General features: G+C 43.5%; 1 protein-coding gene across 2 annotated transcripts in view; it reads left to right on the forward strand.

Annotated features, from left to right (window-relative positions):
- The window catches only part of HNRNPUL1 (heterogeneous nuclear ribonucleoprotein U like 1), a gene marked incomplete at both ends in the record, with an annotated part of 46,198 nt that overhangs the window by 14,546 nt on the left and 6,236 nt on the right, over window positions 1-25,416 (forward strand). For both annotated transcript variants that reach the window (XM_080704411.1, XM_080704412.1), the window contains 6 exons: window positions 1,742-1,841; window positions 4,575-4,687; window positions 11,954-12,220; window positions 13,789-13,911; window positions 14,004-14,132; window positions 24,694-24,862. In XM_080704411.1, coding sequence (XP_080560537.1) covers window positions 1,742-1,841; window positions 4,575-4,687; window positions 11,954-12,220; window positions 13,789-13,911; window positions 14,004-14,132; window positions 24,694-24,862 — 901 coding nt within the window. The remainder of the gene's footprint in view (window positions 1-1,741; window positions 1,842-4,574; window positions 4,688-11,953; window positions 12,221-13,788; window positions 13,912-14,003; window positions 14,133-24,693; window positions 24,863-25,416) is intronic.

Here is a 25,416-nt window from a genome sequence, read left to right on the forward strand (position 1 = left end):
TTACAGGTGTGTGCCACCATGCCTGGCCTATTTTAATTTTGACACAGAGCCTCACTAAGTTGTTGTGGCTGGTTATGAACCTATGATATTCCTGACTTGCTCGTCCAAGTATTGGGATTATAGGTATGTGCCATCATGCCCAGGTTTTTTGTTGTTGCCTTTGGTGGGGGATGGGGAGCATTTTTGTTGCTGTTGTTTTTTTTGTTTTTTTTTTTTTTTTTTTTTTTTTTTTGGTTTGGTTTGCTGTACTGGGGATTGAACCCAAGGATATTCTACCTTCGAGTTAAACCTCCAGTCCTATTTTTTTATTTTTTATTTTGAAACAAGGTCTCACTAAATTACAGAGGATCTCACTAAATAGCTGAGGCTGGCCGCAAACCTATGATCCTCCTGTCTCAGCCTCCCAACTAATGGGATTATGGCTTTTTCTTTTTCTTTTTTTTTTTTTTTTAATAGAATCTCACTAAATTGTTGAGCCTGGTTTCAAACCTATATTTTTCTTGTCTCAGCCTCCCAAGTACTGGGATTAGAGACATGAACCACCATGCCTGGCCAAAAGGTAACTTTTTAAAAATCCTAGCTTATTTTACTACTTAGTACTGTGTCTTAGACATTTTTTCTTACCTGTATGTATGTTAGACTGCCTCATTCTTTTCAACTATTGCATCTTATTTTGTGGTATAATTCTACCTTAATGTAACTAGGGCCTCATTGATTTTTTTTCTGGTTCTTCACAGATGTATATAGAAAAACAGTGTTGCGCAGAATGTTCATAGATATATACAACTGTATATATACTTGTACACATATAATTATATCTGCTGGATAAGCTAGAAATGCTGGGGATAAACTAAAGATGCTGGGTTACAGAGCGTATGTAAAAAAGTTTTGATATAGACTACTAGATTGCCCTCTAGAGACATAGCATCAGTTTACCCTTTTTTTCTTTTCTTTCTTTCCTTTTTTTTTTTTTTTTTTTTTTTTTTAGATACTGGGGATTAAACCCAGGGCCTTAAATATGCTGGGCAAGTACTCTACACTGAACCACATTCCCAACCCTCGTTTTAATAGTCTCACTGAGTTGCCCAGAAGGGCATCAAACTTGGAATTTCATAGCTTCAGCCACCATGCCTGGATTCTAGCCAATATTTTGATAGTTCACATTCCTTTTAGCCTGTGTTAAAACTAAAAATTAACTACCATTTGAAATAGCTTCCTGTTGCCCTGCACACTGTCAGTCACTTTGAAGACACTGGTTTCACCGGATCAGGTTCTTCTTCAGGACTGCTTAAGTGCTTCTTCTCCAGTGCCAAAGCCAGTGCGTGCATGTGTGCATGCATGTGTGTATTACTGAGGATTTAACCCAGGGGCATTCTGTCTCCAAGCTATACCCCCAGCCCCCCCCCCCTTTTTTTTGAGAGGGGGCAGTCTTGCTAAGTTCCTGAGAGTTCGTAAACAGCTGAAGGCTGGCTTCATACCTGCGATCCTCCTGTCACAACCTACTACCCCCAGCCCTATTTTACTTTTTATTTTGAAAGAGGATCTCAGTTGCTGAGGCTGACCTCAAACCTGTGATTTTCCTGTCTCAGCCTCCCAAGTACTCATATTACAGGCATGTGCCATCATCCTGGCTAAGCCATCATTATTTTTATGCCTGACAGATATACTTCCTTTCTCTATTGCCTCATAACCCACCAACTTCCAGACAATCAATCCTGAGCCTTGTGTCCTCTATCCTCAGATCAATGAGGAAATCTCCGTGAAGCACCTTCCATCTACAGAGCCTGACCCCCACGTTGTTCGTATCGGCTGGTCCCTGGACTCTTGCAGCACCCAGCTAGGTAAGGAGAGGTTAGCCAGGAAGTCCTGAGAGTAGAGTGATTGTATTGAACTTTCCTTCCCATTATTGTGCTCAGAACATAACTAGCCTGAAGGCACAGTAATTAGGTATATGTCACTGTCTATCTTTTAGGCATACTAGGTGCAACTGGAAGGACTACGGTCATGAACAACTCTTCTATAAAGAGCTAATTCTTGTCCTTCATCTTTTAGGACAGGGTTCAAAGTGCTCTTTAGAAAACTGTTTTCTCTGTTTTTAAAATATCAGTTTCCTCCCTCAAACTAAACTAAAAACAAGTTCTTAAGCCCCACTAAGTGTTGTGTGGATTTTCTGTCCATAGTCCAACCCAAAGCAAAAGGAGAAGCAGAGAACAGCGGGGCCAGAAGCCTTTGGCAGAGAGAGGCAGGGCTGATGTTGAGGGTACTCCATTTTCAGACCCCAGGCCTCAGCATTTGATCTGCATATCTTCTGGGTGTTTAATCTTTTGGGGTTTTATACATATTCATGTATGAGTACTGTTATGTAGCTTGAGTTTTTGAAATATAGAAGTATAGCTATTTGATCACTGCATACTTTTTTCAGTTTTATACTGTTTTTATTTTTTATTTCTGCAGTGCTGGGAAAAGAACCCAAGGCCTCACACATACTAGACATGCACTCTACCACTGAGCTTCACCTTCAGCTCTGTAGTTTTATTTAACAAATCTCCTTTTGTAGCTCATTTAAATTAACTGCAAATCTTTGTTGTTAAAATGTTTAACCAAACCAGACATGGTGGGCATGCCTATAATTCTGATACTTGGAAGGCTGAGACAGGAGGATTGCAGGTTTGAAGCCAACCCCAGCAACTTAGCAGGGCCCTGTTTAAAAAAAAAAAAAAATAGAGCTGAGGGGCAGGGTTAGCTCAAAGGTAAAACGCCTCTGAGTTCAATCCCTAGTACCACAAAAGAATTAAAAAAAAAAAAAAGACCTCTGTCTTTGTGTGTAGTTGCTTAACAGCTTAAGACTAAGTCTTAAAAAGTTGTTAGTTCAAGCCAGGTGCGGTGGCACATGCTTGTAATCCCAGCATGTGGGAGGCTGAGGCAGGAGGATCATGGTTCGTGGACAGCCTTAGCTACTTAGTGAGGAGGCCCTTTGCAACCTAGTGAGACCCGGTTTCAAAATTAAAAATATGGCTGGGGGTGTAGCTCAGAGGCAGAATACCCCTGAATACCCAGAATACCCAGAAACACTCAGCTTAATATAATTAGCATTGAGAGTTAAAATAATGCTGGGTACAGAAGCACTCACTTTAATATAATTAGCATTGAGAGTTAGAAGCAATGTTTCCAAAATAAGGCCCCAGAGCAACTGACTGCCCTGTTGATGTTTCCTCTTGGTCTTGTTCTGTCCCTCCATCATATGTATACACATGGACTCTTATACCTGCTGTTTTGTTTTGTTCCTTTTTTCTCTTCCTTTCTCCCTTTCTTTTTTCTCCTTGTGGTACTAGAGAGTGAATCCAGGGGCATTCTACCTCTAAGCTATATCTCCACCCCATTTTATTTTTATTTAAAATTTTGTTTAGTACTAGGAATTGAACCCAAGGACATTCTATCTCCTAGTTATGTTACCCCAGTCATTTTACATTTTTGTTTTGAAACAGGGTCTCACTAAGTTGCTGGGATTGGCCTTGATTCTTTGATTCTTCTTTGATTCCCCAATGCCGCAAATAAAATTAAAATATATATATATATATATAGTTTCTATTTTGATATATATTAGCACTTATTTTGTTTTTTTTAAGAATTATAGGTCAGCCAGATGTGATGGCGCACACTTGTAATTCCAGTACTTGGGGGGTGAGACAGGAGGATCGCAGGTTCATGTCCAGCCTCAGCAACTTAGTGAGGCCCTCCACAATTTAGTGAGATCCTATTTCAAAATGAAGAATAAAAAATAGGGCTGGGGGGATGTGGCTCAGAGGTAGAATGTCTTTGGGTTCAATCCCCAGTATTGCAAAAAAAAAAAAAAAAAGATACGTAATCACACTTTATTTTGTCATCTATTTATTTTGAAATGTAGGTGATGAGCCCTTTATACAGTTGAAGAAACAAAGCCCAGAAAGGTTAAATGGTATTTCTAGGGTTGAACATCTGGCCCAGGGCAGAACCAGGGTTGAACTGCATGCCTGTTGGCTCCTGCGTTTCTGGGAGGATGCTCTGAGTTACTGACCGAGGTTCTACACAGATCTCGGTGTCAGCCAGGGCCATTGGCATCTCAGTCAGATCGCTTCAGAACCCAGTCTCTAGCCTGAAGAAATCCAGTGCCTTTTCCACTGGATTTCTTAGTCCTCGGGGTCTTCCAAAAGCAAAATTCAGCTTCTTATTTTATCAAATCTGCAGTTATGCCAAAAATTGGTGACATTAATAGACCTGATTGAATATTGGGTGTCATAGGGAGTGTTTTATTGCAGCATCCCATCAACTCCTGTTCTTTCCATATTTTCTCTTTCTGTGCAGAGCTGTTTAGTTCAACTCCTACTCCTAGATCTAAGGCGTCTACCCCCATTGAGCCCTCAGGAATTCTGCATAATAAAGAGCTTCCTTTCAACCTTTCTTTCCTCCACCCTCCAAAAGGACATCTGATTAATAAAACTAGATAAGAAAGTGATTTTTGTCTTCAAAGTATGTGGCAGCTATGGAGGCATTTGTGAGCGTGACAGGTTTAATGTGGTGCCTGTTTCTTCCATTAGGTGAAGAGCCTTTCTCCTATGGCTATGGAGGTACAGGGAAGAAGTCTACTAACAGCCGGTTTGAAAACTATGGAGACAAGTTTGCAGAAAATGATGTGATTGGCTGCTTTGCGGTGAGTGCTACGAGCTGTAAGAGTTGACAGAACCAGATGTTGAACTGCAGACTTGTTTTTCGAGATACCTCTCTGCTATCTGCCTTTAAATCTCATCTGCAAGCCAAGTGTGGTGGCGCACAGTTGTAATCCCAGCATTTGAGAGGCTGAGACAGGAGGATTACGGTTCATGGCCAGCCTCAGCTACTTAGTGAGGCCCTTTGAAACTCATTGAGACCCAAAGACTAAAAAATAGGTCTGGGAGTGTAGCTCAGAGGTAGAGTGCTCCTGGGTTCCATCCCCAAAACCACCAAAAAAATAGAAAAATAATCTGCTTTTAAAGGCAGTTGGCTCTTGTCTTACATTGGCACCTTATCTCAAAACCTTTCCTTTTCTTCACCTCACAGTAGTTGAGCTGATTTCCTGCAGTACATTGCCCTCTGGAAGAGCATTCACAGTTGTAAAACAAGATAAGGTTCCTGGCCACTGCATATGTAGTTTTGGAGAGCAGTGACTGCCATTCATTTTGCTGTTAACATGGTTGTTGGCTCTGGGCCAGTCTCCCTGGACCCAGCCTCTGCTCTGCCACTTACAGCTCTGGACAGTTTGTTGTTGTTGTTGTTTATTTTGTTGTTCTGTTTTGTTTTTCTTTCAGTCTCCTCTAAATGTATCTATCCTTAAAATTTTTGTGAAGTTAAGTTAGCCCATTAAAAACATTTAAAATAATGCCTGGCTAGCCGGGCGTGGTGGCACACACTTGTAATCCCCACGCTTGGGAGGCAGAGACAGGAGGATCACACAGGTTCGAAGCCAGGCTTGCTGGCTTAAGAGACCCTGTTTCCAAATTAAAACGTAAAATAGATGTCTGGGAGTGTATCCCGAAGGTAGAAGGGTTTCCAGGAATCCCAGTACCACCAAAAAAAAATTTTTTAAATAAAAATAATGCCTGGCACAGAAACACTCAGCTTAATATAATTAGCATTGAGAGTTAAAATAATGCTGGGTACAGAAGCACTCACTTTAATATAATTAGCATTGAGAGTTAGAAGCAATGTTTCCAAAATAAGGCCCCAGAGCAACTGACTGCCCTGTTGATGTTTCCTCTTGGTCTTGTTCTGTCCCTCCATCATATGTATACACATGGACTCTTATACCTGCTGTTTTGTTTTGTTCCTTTTTTCTCTTCCTTTCTCCCTTTCTTTTTTCTCCTTGTGGTACTAGAGAGTGAATCCAGGGGCATTCTACCTCTAAGCTATATCTCCACCCCATTTTATTTTTATTTAAAATTTTGTTTAGTACTAGGAATTGAACCCAAGGACATTCTATCTCCTAGTTATGTTACCCCAGCCATTTTACATTTTTGTTTTGAAACAGGGTCTCACTAAGTTGCTGGGATTGGCCTTGATTCTTTGATTCTTCTCTCTTAGCCTCCCAAGTACTAGAATCATAGGCATGTACCACTGTGCCCAGCTATATATATCATTTGATATAATTTTACCTTAGAGAATTAAGAATTTTTAAATCTCAGTCTTATTCAGATTTTAACATTTTTACTGTTTTTTTGTTTTGTTTTTTTTCCCGGTACTGGGGGTTGAACCCAGAGTCATTCGCCCTCCAAGCTATACCCCTTGCTCTATTTTTTCTTCTTTATTTTGAAGCAGGGTCTCACTAAGTTGCAGAGGGCCTCACTAAGTAGCTGAGGCTGTCTGTGAACCATGATCCTCTGGTCTCCACCTCCCAAATGCTGAAATTACAAGTGTGCACCACTATGCCCAGCCTTTTTTACTGTTTTCAAGTGTGGTATGTGTGTGATTTGTATTTGAGCCGTTTGAGTAGGTTGCCAAACTGGGCATGGTGGCACACACTTGTAATCCCATTACTTGGGAGGCTGAGACAGGAGGATTGCAGGTTCATGGCCAGCCTCAGATACTTAGTGAGGCATTCTGCAACTTAGTGAGATCCAGTTTCAAAAAAAAAAAAAATAGGGCTGGGGGTATAGCTCAGAGGTAGAATAATGCCCCTGAATTCAGTCCCCAGTATTAAAAAAAAAAAAAAAAAAAAAAAAGTGTAGGTTGCCAGCTGAGCATGTTGGCTCGTGCCTATAATCCCAGTACCTGGGAATCTGAGACAAGAGGATCCCAGGTTCAAGGACAGCCTCAGCAATTTGAGCCCCAGCTTCAAAATAAAAAGTAAAAGGGCTGGGAGTATAATGGCTCTGGTATAGAATACCCCTAGGTTTAATCCCCAACACCCCCCAAAAAAAAGGCCAGGTGTGGTGATAACATACTTGTAATCCCAGTACTTGGTAGGCTGAGATAGGAGAATTGCAGGTTGCAGGACAGCCTCAGTAAGTAGTGAGACTGTCATCAACCTAGTGAAACTTTTATTTTTATTTTTTATTTTTTTTTTGCGGGTCTGGGGATGGAACCCAGAGGCATTTGATCTCCAAGCTACACCCCCTGCCCTGTTTTTTATTCTTTATTTTGAAACAGGGTCTCACTAAGTTGCGAGGGCTCACTAAATAGCTGAGGCTGCCCGCAAACTGTGATCCTCCAGTCTCAGCCTCCTGAATGCTGGGATTACAAGCATGCGCCACCACGCCCAACTCACGAAACTTGTAAATAAGAAAATTGAGTTGGAGATGTAGCTTGAAGGTAGAATGTCTCTGGTTTCAATCCCTAGTGCCACACACCAAAAAAAGATAGGCTGTCTACATCATGTCTTTATTTCTTAGTATTTCTTTATTGTCTTAGTCACAATATAGTTATCATATTTAATATTGATATATTACTATTATTTAACCCACAGTTCACTTAAATTTTGTGAATTATTTCAATAATATCCTTCAGTGCAATTTAGTGTCTGGTTCAGGATCTGATCCAGAGTTACATATTATATTCTATCATGTGTCTCTTTAGTCTTCAGCCTAAAACAAATTCTCAGCCTTCCTGTGTATTTCTTGACCTTTTTAAGCAAAGCTGTTTTGTTTGTTTGTTTGTTTTGTTTTGTTTTGTTTTAGCAAAAATTAGCCATGAGCCGGGCATGGCACTATATGCTTGTAATCCCAGTATTTGAGAGGCTGAGACAGAAGGATCACAGGTTTAAGGTCAGCCTCAGCAAAACTTAGCAAGGCCCTTGGTAACTTGGTGAGACCTTGTTTCAAATAAAAAATAAAAATAGAGCTAGCAATATAGCTCAAAGCAGAACGCCCTGGGATTGGTCCTAAGCACCACCAACAACAACAAAAAATGTGCTTCTGGGTTAAAGGTGATTTTTTAATTTTTATAGCTACCACCAAGACTGTACCCCAAGAGGTGTGATATGTTCCAAAACATTCTGTCAGAGAATGAGGTTATGTAGATAGAACTCTATCCAAGGCTTGACTCTTGGTTTTACCAGATTCTCTCTACCCATAGTTTTTAAGAATCCATGTAGCTGGGCATGCTGGCACATGCTTGTAATCCCACTACTTGGGATATTGAGATAGGAGGATTGCAGTTTCAGCCAGCACAGGTAGCTTGGAACGACCCTATTTCAAAATAAAAAATACAGAGGCCTGGAGTGTATAGCTTAAAAAGGTGGAACACCCCTGGGTTCTATTCCCAGTAAAAAACACGCGTGCACGCACACACACATACATATGCCTCAGCCCTGCACTTCCAAAGGCCCTCTCTTACTCGTGGGGTGGCCTGAATTCTCCCTTGACTGTGTTTTTTGTTTTTTGGGTTTTTTTGGTGGTACTGGGGTTCCTGGAAACCCTTCTACCTCCGGGCTACATTCCCAGACCTATTTTATATTTTTATTTGGAAACAGGGTCTCTTAAGCCAGCATGGCTGGCTTTGAACCTGCACAATCCTCCTGTCTCTGCCTCCCAAGTGCAGGAATTACAAGCGTGCACCACCACGCTCACCCTGACTGTATATTTCTTAAATAAATTTTTGTCTGTCTCTAAGGTATCAAGAGAGAGGCTCAGGGCAATAGATTGAAAGAGGTGTGAAAATAATTGGCCTGAGGGAACCAGAGAGGTCAACTTTTGTTTCATAAGTTAAGTTCTCAATTTACAAAACAGAAAAGACAAATTTGCCTTTGAGTAAGAGAATAATAACTAGCCACTCATGGTGGTGTGGTAGTAATCCCATGTATGCTTGTAGTCCCAGTACTTGAGAGGCTGAGACAGGAGGAACACGGGTTCAAGGCCAGCCTCAGCTGTTTAGTGAGGCCCTCTGCAACTCAGTGAGACCCTGTTTAAAAAATAAAGAATAGCCGGGCGTGGTGGTGCATGCTTGTAATCCCAGTGTTTGGGAGGCTGAAACAGGAGGATCGCATGGGTTCGAAGCCAGCCTCAGCTACTTAAGTGAGGCTCTCAGAAACTTAGTGAGACCCTGTTTCCAAATAAAGTATAAAATAGGTCTGGGAGTATAGCCTGGAAGTAGAAAAGCCCATAGGTTCCCACCCCCAGTACCACCAAAAAAAAAAAAAAAAGAATAAAAAATAGGGTTGGGTTGTATTTCAGAGATAGAGTATCCCTGGGTTCAATCCCCAGTTACACACACACAAAAATAATAACTAAGGCACAATGTGAATAATGCCAGCCTTAAGGAATTTGGGTGTTTAGGTCCCAGACTGGCACAGGAATATTTTTACAGCAACAATCTTATACTTTTATGTTAAATATATGGGTCTGTGGGTAGTGAATTTGATAGTTGAAAGTGCCAGTTTCCAGGCAGTATGGTGAGGTCCTGTAATAAAGCCAGCAGCCACAATGCAGATTAACACCCACAGTGTTCATTTGTAAGTCAGAGCAGAGGTAAAATTACTCACCTAAGGCCACACAGTAAATTTTAGGGCTAAAGCAGTCTATGTTTCAAAATAGGATTCACTAGACTTGAGCAACTCAATAAAGATTTGTTGATCCAGGTGTGGTGGCGCACGCTTGTAATCCCGAGCTTGGGAGGTGGAGACAGGAGGATTGTGCAGGTTCAAGACCAGCCTTGCTGGCATAAGAGACCCTGTTTCCAAATAAAATATAAAATAGGCCTAGGAGTGTAACCCTGAGGTAGAAGGGTTCCATCCCCAGTACCACCAAAAGAAAAAAAAAAAAGGTTTCTTGGTAGCTGGGTGGGGTGGTGCACACCTGTAATCCCAGTGCTTGGGAGGCCAAGACAGGAGAATCACAGGTTCAAGAACAGCCTCAGCCAGTAGTGGACTCTTATCAACCTAGCAAGACCCTGTTTCCAAATAAAATCAGGCTGCGGGTATAGCTCAAAGGTAGAATGCTTCTGAATTTAGTCCCCAGTACCACACAAAAAGTTGTTGAATGAATGAGTGAATAGGCAAATAAGTACGGTTTCTGTCTTAACACTCCAGCTATACCTGAAATTACTTTTCCCTCATCCTTTATGCTTCAGCCTGCCTGACCCTATTGTACTAACAGGTTTGTACACATGTAGCGCTTCTCTTTTTCTTTCCTTTCTTTTTTTTGGGGGTAGGGGGTACTAGAGATTGATCCCAGAGCATTCTACCTCTGAGCTATACCTCCAACCCTTTTTATTTTGTATTTTGAAATAGGATCTCATTAAAGTTGCTGAGGCTGGCCTTGAACCTGTGATGCTCCTGTGTCAGTCTCCCAAGTACTGGGATTATAGGCCTGTACCTGGCTGGTACTTCTCTTTATATAGAATACTTTCTTCCTGCTCTCAAACTTGGCTTGTTTCTTTGTTTCTGTTTAGTTTATAGATCCTTTCTCAGAGGATTTGTACCTAGTAGGTTCTTTCTTTCTTTCTTTCTTTCTTTCTTTTTTTTTTTTTTTTTTTTTTTTTTTTTTTTTTTTTTTTTTTTTTTTTTTTTTTGCAGTACTAGGGATGGAACCCAGGGGCATTCTACCTCCAAGCTACACCCCAGCCTTTTTTTTTTTTCCTCTTTGAGACAGGGTGACACTAAGTAGCTGAGGCTGTCTGCAAACCACAGTCCTCCTATCTCAGCCTCCCAAATGCTTGGAGTACAAGTGTGCACCATCATGCCCAGCTCCTAGTAGATAATCTTACTACATTATGATAAAGAGTACCCTTATCTGATTTCCTACTAGCGCCTACTAGTCCCTATGGGACCCAGATTACCACTGACTGACCCATGTACCAGGGAATGTGTGTTCAACAAACAGATGCCTTTTTTTTTTTTTTTTTTTTTTTTTTTTTTCCTTTTGTGGCACTGATCCTTGGTGAACCTAGGGGCATTCTACCTCCAAGCTATACCCACCCCTATTTTACTTTTTTTTGTTTGTTTGTTTGTTTGTTTTTTTGTTTTTTTAATCTTTTTGCAGTACTGGGGAGGGGATGGAACCTAGGGGCATTCTACCTCCGAGCTACACCCCAGCCCTATTTTTATTCTTCATTTTGAAACAGGGTCTCACTGAGTTGCAAAGGGACTAAGTAGCTGAGGCTGTCCGGGGACTGTGATTCTCTGGTCTCAGCCTCCCAAATGTTGGGATTAAAAGCATGTGCCACCATGCCTGGCTCCTATTTTACTTTTATTTTGAAACAGGGTCTCACTAAGTTAATGAGAGTCCCACTACTTTCTGAGGCTGTCCTCAAACCTGAAGTCTTCTTTCTCAGCCTCACAAGTACTGGGATTACAAACTTGTGACATCATGCCTGGCTCAATGCACTTTTAGAGCTAGACCTGGATTTAAAAAGGCCCTGCCCTGACTTTCCTCCATCTCATATCTTTACCTACTGCTCATTTGAGGCCAGAGTAAGATTAAGATTGCCTTTTACCTCATTTTGTCTCTCAGGCTAGGCAAAAGACTCAAATATTTAGAACTCCTTAAAATTCTTTATTTGAAGTTGGGTGTGGTAGCTCACACTTGTAATCCCAGTATTTGGGAGGCTGAGACAGAAGGATCTCAGTTTGTAGCCATCCTCATCTACTTAGTGAAGCCCTTTGTAACTCAATAAGACTGTTTCAAAATTAAGAATAAAAATTAGGGCTGGAGATGTAGCTCAGAGGTAGAATGCCCCTGCGTTCCATCCTCATTACCACAAAAAAAAATTTTTTTTGTATTTCACATTCACCAACTTCCAGGTCTTGGGTAAAGAGGGGTTTGGGCTGGACATTCTCTGAGTGCTTCCCTGGTAGTGCTGCCCCATTTTATTTGAATGTGGAGTTGAGCTGCATTTTGGTTTGGAAAGCTGGCTATATTTTCACTCCCTACATTAATGCTCCCTCTTGTGATTCCTTTTGTCTTGAGCTGAGAGTTGGCAGTTACTATCCTTTGGCTTTCTCTCCTAGGACTTTGAATGTGGAAATGATGTGGAACTTTCCTTTACCAAGAATGGGAAGTGGATGGGCATTGCCTTCCGAATCCAGAAGGACGCCTTGGGGGGTCAGGCCCTCTACCCTCATGTTCTGGTGAAGAATTGTGCCGTGGAGTTCAACTTCGGGCAGAGGGCAGAGCCCTACTGTTCTGTCCTTCCAGGGTTCACTTTTATCCAGCACCTTCCCCTTAATGAGCGGATCCGGGGCACTATCGGACCAAAGAGCAAGGCTGAGTGTGAGGTGAGTAGCACTGAAAGATTGGATTGGCGGCAGCTTCTCCAGAGCCTTGTTTGTTTGATTTTTCATTCATTTGTATGTACTGGGGATTGAACCCAGGGGCATTCTACCTCTGAGGTACACTCCTAACGTTTTTTTATTTTTTATCTTGAATCAGGTCTTGCTGAGGCTGGTCTTAAACCTGCAATTCTCCTGTCTTCACCTCCTCAGTATTGGGATTATAGGCATGCACTACCACATCCGGCTTCTAAAGCCTTCTAGCTGCCAAGGCAGGAGGAGACATTCAGTAGCCTGGTGTGGAGAAAGAAACATAAACCTTCATCTTGAGTCTAGCAGCCTCTCCCATTTCCTTAGGGTTGGGTTCAGAGTTGAGGGATGTTGGTGTGGCCTAGGTTGAAAAGGGAGGGGCTGAAGCAAGTTTTGTTTTATTTATTTAGGGGTGTGTGTGTGTGTGTGTGTTTTCTACGTGGGGATTGAACCCAGAGGCATTCTACCTCCGAGCTACACCCCTAGCCCTATTTTATTTTATTTATTTATTTATTTTGTTTGTTTGTTTGTTTTTTTGGTGGTGCTGGGGTTCCTGGAAGCCCTTTTACCTCCAGGCTACACTCCCAGACCTATTTTTACATTTTTATTTGGAAACAGGGTCTCCTAAGCCAGCGCGCGTGGCTGGCTTCGAACCTGCGCGATCCTCCTGTCTCTGCCTCCCAAGCACGGGGATTACAAGCGTGCGCCACCACGCCCGGCTTTTATTTTCTTATTTTGAAACAGGGCCTTACTAGGTTGTTGCGAGTCTCACTGCCAGCTAAAGCTGTCCTCAAACCTGCAGTTCTCCTGTGCCAGCCTCCCAAGTATTGGAATTAATAGGCATGTGCCACCATGCCCAGCTAAGTTTTAGAACAGAAGGGTTCCAGAAAGAATGTAGTCATCACAGTGTCTCTTTAATGAGGCAAATAACGGAAAGGAGGCTTTCCTCACAGCAGAAAGGCACACCATGTACTTCTGGTGAACACATGCTGACACTCAGTGTTTATAGGGGAGCTTAAGATCAAAAAAGAAAATGGCCTTTGGCTCCAGTAGCTCTAGAAATGAAATTTGTTCTTTTGTGTGTGTAGAGGGAGGCGTACTGGGGGTTGAACCCAGGTGTATTTCACCTCTGAGCTATACTCTCAGCCCTGTGTTATTTTTTTACTTTGAAACATGGTCTCAGTAAGTTTTAGAGAAACTATGAAAGAAAGCTATCACCACTCATATACCTTCCATGGGCCAGTTCCAGTTCATGGCCTTCCTTGTGTTTTTCCCTGTCAGGGCCTCCTTCCTGAGCAAAAAATGTAAATGCTAATTAACATTTGATTTAGTGCTTACCTTGTGTCCAGCTCTGAACTGAGAATCTAACAAGCCTCATGTGTGTGAATTTCAATAGCAACTCTATAAGGTAGATGTTACTGCTTTCATTTTTCAGAGGCATCCATGAGGTTCGGTCACCTTTACAGTCCCCAGCAAGCCAGGATGGTACCATGCCACATGCTGCTGTTGTTTCACAGTACCCCTTCTCTCTCCTGTTCTTGCAGATTCTGATGATGGTGGGCCTCCCTGCTGCTGGCAAGACCACGTGGGCCATCAAACATGCAGCCTCCAACCCTTCCAAGAAGTACAACATCCTAGGTACCAATGCCATCATGGATAAGATGAGGGTAAGGATGTCCCTTGGCCTCTCCATCCCACCTCCCCTTATGTGCATTCCTAAACCTAAGACCACTCATCTCTCGCTACCACCTGCCCACAGGTGATGGGCCTGCGCCGACAGCGGAACTATGCTGGACGCTGGGACGTCCTGATCCAGCAGGCCACCCAGTGCCTCAATCGCCTCATCCAAATTGCTGCCCGCAAGAAGCGCAACTATATTCTAGATCAGGTACTTGCTTGTGATCTTCATGTCCTCAGGAGAGGGGAGGGGGACCTATTGAATGCCTGAGATTTTCCTCACGGTCCTTTTTTTCTCTTAATGCTCTTCAGCAGCAGTACTGGATAGGGATCAACCAAACAAGAGATTGCAGTTAGTAGACCTTTTATGTAGATCTTTTTTTTTTTCCCCCCCAGTACTGGGGGGGTTGAACCCAGGGGCATTCTACCTCTGAGCTACATCCCAAGTCCTATTTTTTATTTTGAAACAGGGTCTCACTAAGTTGCAGAGTGCCTCACTAAGTAGCTGAGGCTGGTGCAAACCTGCGATCCTCCTGTCTCAGCCTCCTAAACACTGGGATTACAAGCAAGTGCCATAATACCCAGTTTACATAGCTTTTTTTTTGGGGGGGGGGGGTGGTACTGGGGTTCCTGGAAGCCCTTCTACCTCCGGGATACACTCCCACGGGCTATACTCCCAGACCTATTTTTTAACATTTTTATGTGGAAACAGAGTCTCTTAAGCCAGCAAAGCTGGCTTCGAACCAGCGCGATCCTCCTGTCTCCGCCTCCCAAGCGCGGGGATTACAAGCGTGCACCACCACGCCCGGCATCACCTCTTCTACTTTGATGTATGCTTGTGGGCAGCTGACTCTGAATCTCCGTCCCCTGGTTTGCAAAATGGTGATCTTATGGTTCCCTCAGAGCCACACAAGACCTGAAACACAGCAGCTGTGGTTACTTAATGTACAGATGAGACATAGCCTAGCTTCTCTTAGCAAGTTTTTATGACCAGGAAGTACAGGTCTAAATCACTTTTTTTTTTTTTGTGTGTGTGTGTGTGTGGTACTGGGGGTGGAACCCAGAGGCTTTTCTACCTCCGGGCTATACTCCCAGACCTATTTTTATACTTTATTTGGAAACAGAGTCTCACTAAGTTGCCGAGAGCTTCACTAAGTAGCTGAGGCTGGCTTCGAACCTGTGTGATCCTCCTGTCTCAGCCTCCCAAGTGCTGGGATTACAAGTGTGCACCACCACACCTGGCTTTAAATCACATATTTTCTTTTTCTTTTTTTTTTTTTTATTTTTTTTTTGCGGGTCTGGGGATGGAACCCAGGGGCTTTTGACCCCCGAGCTATACCCCCTGCCCTATTTTTTATTCTTTATTTTGAAACCGGGTCTCACTGAGTTGCAGAGGGCCTCACTAAGTAGCTGAGGCTGTCCGCGAAGCGCGATCCTCCAGGTCTCAGCCTCCCGAATGCTGGGATTACAAGCATGCGCCACCACGCCCAGCTTCACATATTTTCTAAGTACATTTCAACTAAGGAAGGAGCTCTTAACATCAGGGGATCTGGGAACCTTTGAAATTGAACATGGAATGTGGTATGCAGGTACAAATATGTCATTTTATGTTTTGTAGTACTGGGGATGGAACCCATGGGCCTTCTACCTTCAGGCTACACCCTCAGACCTATTTTATGATTGATTGATTGATGGCTGGATGGATGGTAGGTACTGGGGTTCCTGGAAGCCCTTCTACCTCCGGGCTACACTCCCAGACCTATTTTATACTTTTTCATTTGGAAACAGGGTCTTTTAAGCCAGCGCGGCTGGCTTCAAACCTGCGCAATTCTCCTATCTCCGCCTCCCAAGCGCGGAGATTACAAGCATGCGCCACCCTGCCCGGCTTTTATTTTTTATTTGGAAACAGATTTCTCTAAAAAGCCCGACGTGATGGCGCATGCTTGTAATCCCAGCACTTGGGAGGCGGAGACAGGAGGATCGCACAGGTTCGAAGCCAACCTCAGCTACTTAGGCTCTCAGCAACTTAGTAAGACCCTGTTTCCAAATAAAGTGTAAAATAGGTCTGGGAATATAGCCTGAAGGTAGAAAAGCCCCTGAGTTCCACCCCCAGTACAACCCCCCCAAAAAAAATAAAGAAAAAAAGAAACAGGATCTCTCTATGTTCCTGAGAGCTTCACTAAATTGAGGCTGGCTTCAAACCTGGATCCTCCTATCTCTGCCTCTCAAGTACTGGGATTACAAGTTTGTGCCACCACATTTGGCTCAGATGTGTCCTTTAAAGAAAACTGGGAAGTTTTAAGGTAGGATTGGAATACTGATGAGGGTTTCAGCATTGTGAAAAGCTTGAGTGTCCCAAAGTGGTTAAGGATCTATCTCAAAGTAATGAGTTCCACATGTTTGTTGCCTATGCAGTGTCATATTTGACATTTGTCCTGAAGACTTCAAGTAGCAAAAGGGTGTTTCCTTATTTTTTGTTTTTGTGGTTTTGCAAATAAGCTTTGCATTTATGCTATCTTAAGAACCTGTTAGTGAGCAAACTTATAAACTGAGTAACACCCCACCCTGTAACCTTACTGAACTGCCTTCTGTACATGTAGTGCTATGTATTTGGTTACTGTGAGTGTGTATATATGTCTGTATGTTACTGGAAATTGAAACCAGGTTCTTTCTGCCTCCAAATTATATCCTCAGGTCTATTTTATCCTTTATTTTGAAACAGGGTCTCACTAGTTGCAAACCTGCGGTCTTCCTGTCTCAGCCTCCCAAGTACTGGGATTACAGTCGTGGGCCATCACACCTGGCATAGTATGAGTTCAAATGGGTCCTGGTGAAAGCAAAACTGGTGATTGGTGATGGTGGTTGGCTTGTCAAGAAGGGATACTGGAAACCACGCTGCCTTCACAAGGGGTAAAGAGCCTGCACAGAACAGTTGAGGACAATCTTTAAGCCATCCATGATTATTCCTTCAGCTTAACTTCATCAGTAATGCAAGCACCCAACCTCTCCTCCCTTTAGAGACTTGTTTACAGGTTTTACTTTATTTTTTGTGTTACTAGGGGTGGAACCCAGGGGCTTTTCTGCCTCTGGGCTATACTCCCAGACCTGTTTTCTACTTTATTTGGAAATAGGGTCTCACTAAGTTGCTGAAGGCCTCACTAAGCAGCTGAGGCTGGCGGCAAACCTGTGCGATCCTCCTGTCTCAGCCTCCCAAATGTTGGGATTACACGTTTACGGCACCACACCCGGCTAGTTTATGTTTTAAACTCTTGGCTTTGCTTTGCCCTGTTTTCTTTGTCAGAGCATTCTAGAACTGTATTGTTAAAAATTCTAGAACTAGCATTCTAGAACTAGTATTGTTAAAAAGTATTGTTAAAATCCACCCTGAGTGGATTCCCCAGAAAGAATTCCTTGCTTTTTTTCCCTGACTGCTGGTTAAATCAGCTGTGAAACCTTTTTTTTTTTTTTTTTTTTGGTGATACCGCGGGTGGAACCCAGGGGCTTTCTACCTCTGGGCTATACTCCCAGACCTATTTTATATTTTTATTTGGAAACAGGGTCTCACTAAGTTGCTGAGAGCCTCACTTAAGTAGCTGAGGCTGGCTTTGAACCTGTGCGGTCTCAGCCTCCCAACCGCAGGGGTTACAAGCATGCACCACCACGCCCGGCAGTGAAGCCCATTTTAAACATGTAGCCTCATGGAGGATTATAGTGAGGAGTAGATCTTCTAATCTGCCCAGGAGGCCTGTGTGGGTTTTCTTGGGCGGTCAGGTGCCTGCATGAATCAGGTGGGGTTTTATAGCCAGGATTCTACCTTTGTTTGGCTAGGACCTTAGCCCCTACCCTAGAATGTATCTCACTGGGTACAGCCCTCAAATGTTGGGGCTTCAGTCTATATTCCATGATGATCTGAGGAGCCTCTTCAGATCATGTGGGCCTCAGAGGGAAACATCAAGAATAACAGATGGAAGAAAAGATAGAAAGGACACGGAGCAGGGAAACAAGACCTCATAGAGGAAAGAGCCTAATGATTTTAGGACACAACTCTGCTGATTTCCAAATGGCAACTCCCATGGTTGGGATTATGATAGGAATTGGGGATAGCTTTCAGGAGGTGAGATATCTGGGTTAAGACAGAGGATGATAAAAAGAGTCGAGGCTTTGTCCTAAGGATGGTTTGGAACCATGGTTCCATTTTTATCAGGGAGGGATCTGGCTGAATTTGTCTAGCTAGTTAAAGGCTGCAGAGAAAGAAGATAGTAGAAGGCCACATTGCTTGAGGTTGCTCCTGGAATGAGAAAGCTTCTGGACTGTCTGTAGGTTATCAAAGAGCCTAAAACTGGATGTAGAGCAAGAGCTGGCTCTGTGTGAGACAGCAGAGCTGCCTTCCTGGAAGTTTCTTAGAGAGCTCTGCAGGACCGTGACACCCAGACTGCCCTGAGTTGGGTTCCTCAGGGCTGTGATCCCCTTAGGAGGCTCTAAGAGCCCAGCCCAGCCCAGGCCGGCTGGGCATTGGTCAGAGACAAGGCTGACTTACATGGACTTTCTAACCTGATGTCACCCTCAAAATGCAGTTCTAGTCCTGCTTGTGTTCCTGTTGGCAGGTGCCACACTTTGGCCTAAAAGAAATCCAGGGCTAGATATGAGGCCCAAAGTAAACCGCTTCTTGTTGGCAGACATTGTTTATTTCCTCAATCCCCACCTCCAGAGCCTCAAGCCTATTCCTTTCCTGATGCTCTGGCCAATTCTCTTCCTACATATGTGGTTTCTTCCACTGGGGTCACCTCACAAAACCAAAAGCAAACTCTTAACCAGTCTTAAATTTGCTCCACTGGGATCCAGCCATGTTTCTTCTGCCAGCCTAGCCTTGTAGATCTTTGACAAATGAGAGTAGACTGGGCAGACAGATAGTAGATCTTTCAGCGAATTTAAGGTATCAACAGAAGTCATTGCCTGTGCCTGCTATACCTTTTCTCACTCCCTCAGTCTGTCACACACCAAAACTAGCTGCATTTTTTCTGAATAACCTATCTCTTGTCTCTCTGCTCTCATTTCTGAGGTTGGGGGTGGTCAGGAGCCAGGAAACAGATCTTGACTGCTCTCTTCAAGTCAGCATCTTCAAGCAGGGGGGGGATTGAGAAGCATAGGAGCTGGGCAAAGAACCCATGCAGCTGGAAGAGCTGACTTTGCTGTTGTGCCTATCTCCTAGCAACAGCTGCCAGTAGCCCCCAGTGACCACATTAGTATCGAGCTAGCCCCAACTCTGACCTCATTGTGTTTGCTGTGGCAACAGCTGTTAGCAGCTAACTCCCTTTCCTCCAGGAAAGCCAAGCACTTGTGCTTCTGCCGGAACAGTTTAGATGCTCTTCTTTCCTTCCCCAAGCCAAAGAGTAAAGCTGGGAAGGCGCACTCTTCAAACCCTTCACTGAGCTAGGCATTGTGGCACATGCTTTTTTTTTTTTTTTTTTTTTTTTTTTGGTGGTGGTGGTACTGGGGTTCCTGGAAACCATTCTACCTCCAGGCTACACTCCCAGACCTATTTTTATACTTTTTTATTTGGAAACAGGGTCTCTTAAGCCAGCATGCTGGCTTCGAACCTGCGCGATCCTCCTTTCTCCGCCTCCCAAGCGCGGGGATTACAAGCATGCGTCACCACACCCGGCGTGGCACATGCTATTAATCCCAGCATTTGGGAAGCTGAGATGGGAGGATCACCTTTCACAGACATCCTCAGCTACTACTACTTCGTGAGGCCCTTTGCAACTCAGTGAGACCCTGTTTCAAAATAAAGAATAAAAAAAGGGCTGGGGGTGTAGCTTAGAGGTAGAATGGCCCTGGATTCCATCCCCAGTACTGCCAAAAAAAAATTAAAAAAAAAAACTTCACTGAGACGACTTCTCAGAACTCAGAGTTGAGCCTCATCTCAGGATAAGGGCCAGCTATTTAAGAGTTTAGTCTGTTCCACCCCCATTTTTCACATCCTGTGAAAGCTGCAGGGACTAGCCTCCTTGGCAGTTTTGATTTTTTTTTTTTTTTTTCTCAATCCCCTTAGGACAAGCCTGCCACATAGGAAGCCTCCAGGATGTGTTTCTCTGTGCTCTCAGGATACAAAGGAGCTGAAATTGGATCCCTTGTAGGAATCAAATGGAACAAACAAGATATCAGCAAAATTGTCTAGGGCTACATTCACCCTGGTACCCACCTACTCAAGCTTTTGTGTCTGGAGAAAGCTTGACTATTTAGTTGAAAGGGGCCAATTTCTGTCTTCCTATGACCAGATACCACCTTGGCCTCACTTTTAGGAATGGAGTCAAGAATTCTATTCCTTTGGTTGTTTGTTTGTTTGTTTGTTTGTTTGCTTGCGGGTCTGGGGTGGAACCCAGGGGCATTTGACCTCCAAGCTACATCCCCTGCCTTTTTTTTTTTTTTTTTTTTTTTTTTTGAAACAGGTTCTCACTACGGTGCAAAGGGCATAACTAAGTAGCTAAGGCTGTCTGTGAACTGTGATCCTCCAGTCTCAGCCTCCCAAATGAAACCAGTTGTGAGCCACAGCCTCTCCTGGGCCAGTGCTCAAGGCTGTGTGTGTGTGTGTGTGTGTGTGTGTGTGTGTGTGTGTGTGTGTGTGTGTGTTATTACTACCCACCTCCAAGAAGGTCAGGGTACTCCCCCTGGGGAGTGGAGCAAACATTTTTGCCTTTCTTGTGTGTCAGGGGCAGGGGAGATGGTTGGTATAGAGAACAGCTACAGCACAGCACAGATCTCTCACGGGTCTGTGCTTAAGTCCCTGGCCTCTGTTCTTAGATCTTGGAAGAATCCCTTGCCACCCCATCTTTTACTTAGACTTAATTTTCTCTGAGAAACTCTATATTAAGAAGTCTCTCCTAGCCGGGAGTGGTGGTGCATGCTTGTAATCCCCGCGCTTGGGAGGCTGAGACAGGAGGATCGTGCAGGTTCGAAGCCAGCCTCAGCTGGCTTAAGAGACCCTGTTTCCAAATAAAATATAAAATAGGTCTGGGAGTATAGCCCAGAGGTAGAAGGCCCCTGGGTTCCATCCCCAGTACCACAAAAAAAAAAAAAAAAACAGTCTCTCCTAGAACAGTGTCAGTCCTGTTGACTGTATTTTCAAAAAGCTACTTTTTTCTCTTCCACATGTAAGAGATTTTCACAATTGTAAATCTTAAAGCTAGAAAGAGGGTGACACAAACCCTGTCTTTCAAATGAAGAAATTTGAGACTTACATGAATTAGGAGGCTTTTCTGCAGACTCACAAATATTAAAGGAACAGCTGGGATTTCAACCCCAAGCTTCTTCCCCCAAATAAGTATCCTTTTCATCCCAATTCAGTGTCCCTGCCTTTCCATTGGGAAATTACTGCATCTTAACCTTTTCCTTCAGTCTGAGTGGCTTCAAGTCAACACCACAGAATAATATCCATAGCACCCCACCCCATGATGACCATGTAGTGGTGGCTTACATTTGTTGAGTACTGTCTGTGAGCCAGGTCCTGATTGAAACAGGCCCTTAATCACATGAACTCATTCAGTCTTCACAGCAATCATAAGGCATTCATTACTCTTTCCTTTGAGGGATTGAGACTTGGTAAATAAGTAGTAAGTCGGTTTTACAAAGGAGCAGGCTATTTGTTAATAGAAAGTTCCGAGTAGAAGCCAGGCATGGAGGCGCACTCTTGTAATCCCAACACTTGGGCGGCTGAGATAGGAGGATCATGGGTTCGAGGACAGCCTCAGCAAGAAGTAGTGAGACTTCCATCAACCTAGTGAGAACTTATTTCAAAATAAAAATTTAGAGCCATGCGTGGTGGCACATGCATGCAGTGAGACCGATGTTTCAGAGAAGGACCAAAAGGTTAGAAGAACCAGGGTTGATGGAAACTGTACAGAACTGTCAGCAGGAGCTGGTTGTGGCATATCCATTGTATGGATATTATATAGCCATTAAAAAGAACAGTACACGTCAGTATGATGGTGCACACCTGTAACCCAAGTACTTGGGAGGCCGAGACAAAAGGATCACAGGTTTGAAGCCAGCCTCAGCAACTTAATAAGGCTCTCAGCAACCTAAATAAGAAATAAAATCAGGCTGGAGGCATGGCTTGGAGGTAGAATGCTTCTGGGTTCAATCCCCAGTACATTCCCAAAAAACAGTGCACAGAATATCAGATAAATAGTACATGAAGAAGTGCTTCAAGTGGACAGCTACTTAGTGAGGTCCTTTGCAACTCAATGAGACCCTGTTTCAAAATAAAGAATAAAAGATAGGGCTGGCGGTATAGCTCAGAAGTACAATGTCCATGGATACCATCCCCAATAGCTAAGAAAGAAAGAAAGAAAGAAAGAAAGAAAGAAAGAAAGAAAGAAAGAAAGAAAGAAAGAAAGAAATTCACTATAGATGATTATCTGTAGGAAACAGGGCTGCACTAAGCAGAAAGTTTTGGGGTTTTTTGTACTGGGGGTTGACTCTAGGGGCATTCTACCTCTCAGCTACACACTCAGCCCTTTTATGTGTGTTTGTTTGTTTGTTTGTTTTTCATTTGTTTGTGGCACTAGGGATTGAACCCAGAGGCATTCTACCTTCAGGCTACATCCCCAGCCTGGTTTTATTTCTTATTTGGTAACAGGGTTTTGCTGATGAAAATCTCAAGTTGATGAAAATCTCACTACTTGCTGAGACTGTCCTCGAATCCTCAATCCTCCTGTCTCAGCCTCCCAAATATTGGGATTACAGGCATGCCCCACCATGTCTGGCTTACATTTTTGTTTTGAAACAGTTGCCAGGTAAGAGTCTTGCTCATTTGTTGAAAGTGATCTCAAACCCCCAACTCATTTATTTTATTTTATTATTATCATTATTATTATTATTAGGGATTGAACCCAGAGGTGTTCTGAGATAGACTTTTTTTTCCCCCAGTACTGGGAATTGAACCCAGAGGCATTCTACCTCCTAGCTACACCCCTAGCCCTTTTCTTTACTTTGAAACAGGGTCTCTCATTAATCCCTGTCATCTCAGCCGCCCAAGTAGTGGGATTACAAGGGAGCATCACCACGCCCTGCTCCCTATTTTAGTTTGGTTTATTTGTTTGTTTTTGAAACTGTCTCACTTGCAGTCCTCTCTAAGCCTCCCAAGTACTGAGATTACAGGGGTGTGTCACTACACCCAGCTCTGGATGTGCGTTTGTTGGGGGGGGGGGGGTTGGTGATTAAACCCAGGGTCATTGTACCTCTGGGCTATACCAGCAGTCGTATTTTATTTTTTATTTTAAAACAGAGCCTCACTAAGTTGCTGAGGCTGGCTACCAACCTACTATCATACTGTCTTGGCCTTGCAAATACTGAACTACAAGCTCATACCACCATTCCCAACTTACAAGAACTTCTTCTTTATTTTTGTGATACTGGGGATCGAACCCAAGGCCTCATGCATGCTAGGCAAACACTCATCACTGAGCTACATCTCCAGACCTTATTTTTTATTTTGAAATAGTTTCACAGAGAGCATGGTGGCACACATTTGTAATCCCAGTATTTGGGAAAGGAGGATCATAGGTGCAAGAACCTCTGCAAATAGTGAGACACTCATCAACTTAGCAAGGCCCTGTTTCAAAATAAAAAGAAAATAGAGCTGGGGGTGTGACTCAGAAACAGAATTCCCCTGGGTTCAAATTCTACTGCCACACATACACAAAAAGAAACAGTCTTGTTAGGTTACCATGCTGGCCTTGAAGCTGTGATCCTCCTGTCTCAGTATCACTCTTGGCTGGAAGATTCTTTTTTAAACTTTATACCTTGTGCCGGGCATGGGAGGGCAGAGACAGGAGGATCACTGGTTCAGGCGTGGGAGACGGAGACAGGAGGATCGCTGTTTTGAAGCCAGCCTTGCTGGCTTAACAGACCCTGTTTCCAAATAAAAAAATATAAAATAGGTCTGGTAGAATAGCCCGGAGGAAGAAGGGTTTCGAGGAACCCCAGTACCATTAAAAAAAAAACTTTATACCTTGTATACATTTTTTTTTTTTTACTATGAACATGTGTTACTTTTAGAACAGAGAAAAGAGGTTGTATAGTGCGATATCAAGAACAAGTAGGAAGCCGGGCGTGGTGGCGCACCCTTGTAATCCCAGCATTCGGGAGGCTGAGACCAGAGGATCGCGGTTCACAGGCAGCCTCAGCTACTTAGTAAGGCCTTCTGCAACTCAGTGAGACCTGGTTTCAAAATAAAGAATAAAAAATAGAGTAGGGGGTGTAGCTCAGAGGTCAAATGCCCCTGGGTTCCATCCCCAGACCCTCCCCCCCCCCAAAAAAAAAAAAAAACTGGGATTAAAAAGCAAAGCCCAGCTATGAAGAGAATTCATTGCCCTGTATCTGTTAGGGCCATTTTCTAAGTTGTTTTTATTTGCCGAAGCAGAGGAGCTTCACTTTGAGTCTCTGTGCTTAGGAGAACTAGTTTGCTTTTCTCATCCCTGACCTACATAATACTCCTCTGAGGAAAAACAACTCTTTTTTTTTTTTTTGGTGGTGGTGCTGGGGTTCCTGGAAACCCTTCTGCCTCCAGGATACACTCCCAGACCTATTTCATATTTTTTTTTATTTGGAAACAGGGTCTCTTAAGCCAGCGTGGCTGGCTTCGAACCTGCGTGATCCTCCTGTCTCCGCCTCCCAAAAACAGGGATTACAGCGTGTGCCACCATGCCCAGTGGAGAAAAAAAAAAACTCTTAATTCACCATTTCTTGCCTTTTCTGTTACCTACCCATAGACAAATGTTTACGGGTCAGCCCAGAGACGAAAAATGAGACCTTTTGAAGGCTTCCAGCGCAAAGCTATTGTAATTTGTCCCACTGATGAGGATCTAAAAGACCGAACAATAAAGAGAACCGATGAGGAAGGAAAGGATGTTCCAGATCATGCAGTCTTAGAAATGAAAGGTAGGAAATGTGTTGCTCCCAGAGGGCCATCTCAAGAGGGTCCTTAAGAGAAAGAGCTCTTTACAGTGTATTCCATTTACCTAAATACCCCTTTCATGGCTTTGCTCTTTCTTTGCTTCTGCTTTGTCCCTTCCCATCTCCCATCCCTGTGAATGGCCAAGCTCCCATCTCTCTACTGTAGTATTTGCAGCCTAGATAGGATTGGTCAGCACAAGGGAAGGAGTGTGTGGGAGTCCACGCTGAAAAGCCTGTGCCTTTACCTGCCTCTGGCACCCACTGGCTGGGGTGTGTGCAAGTCTGAGTTTGCATCTTTATAAAAATAAGGTCGTGGTTCTTCCTATCTGACCCACTCCCAGAAGAGGGGGTAAGCTAGACACTATGCTTCCTCAGGGCTTAGCTACCTTATTTAAGAAAGTCTGTGTTGCCCCCTGGCAGTTGTCAGAGACCAAGGGGTCAAAACCCATTTTCCCTTTCTCATTCACTACTCCATTTCCTTTCACCTTCCTGCTGTAGATAACCAGACCTCAGGGTACTGACACTGACCACTTCTTGAT

Source organism: Muscardinus avellanarius (assembly GCF_963383645.1).
Source record: "Muscardinus avellanarius genome assembly, chromosome: 10".
NCBI lineage: Eukaryota > Metazoa > Chordata > Mammalia > Rodentia > Gliridae > Muscardinus > Muscardinus avellanarius.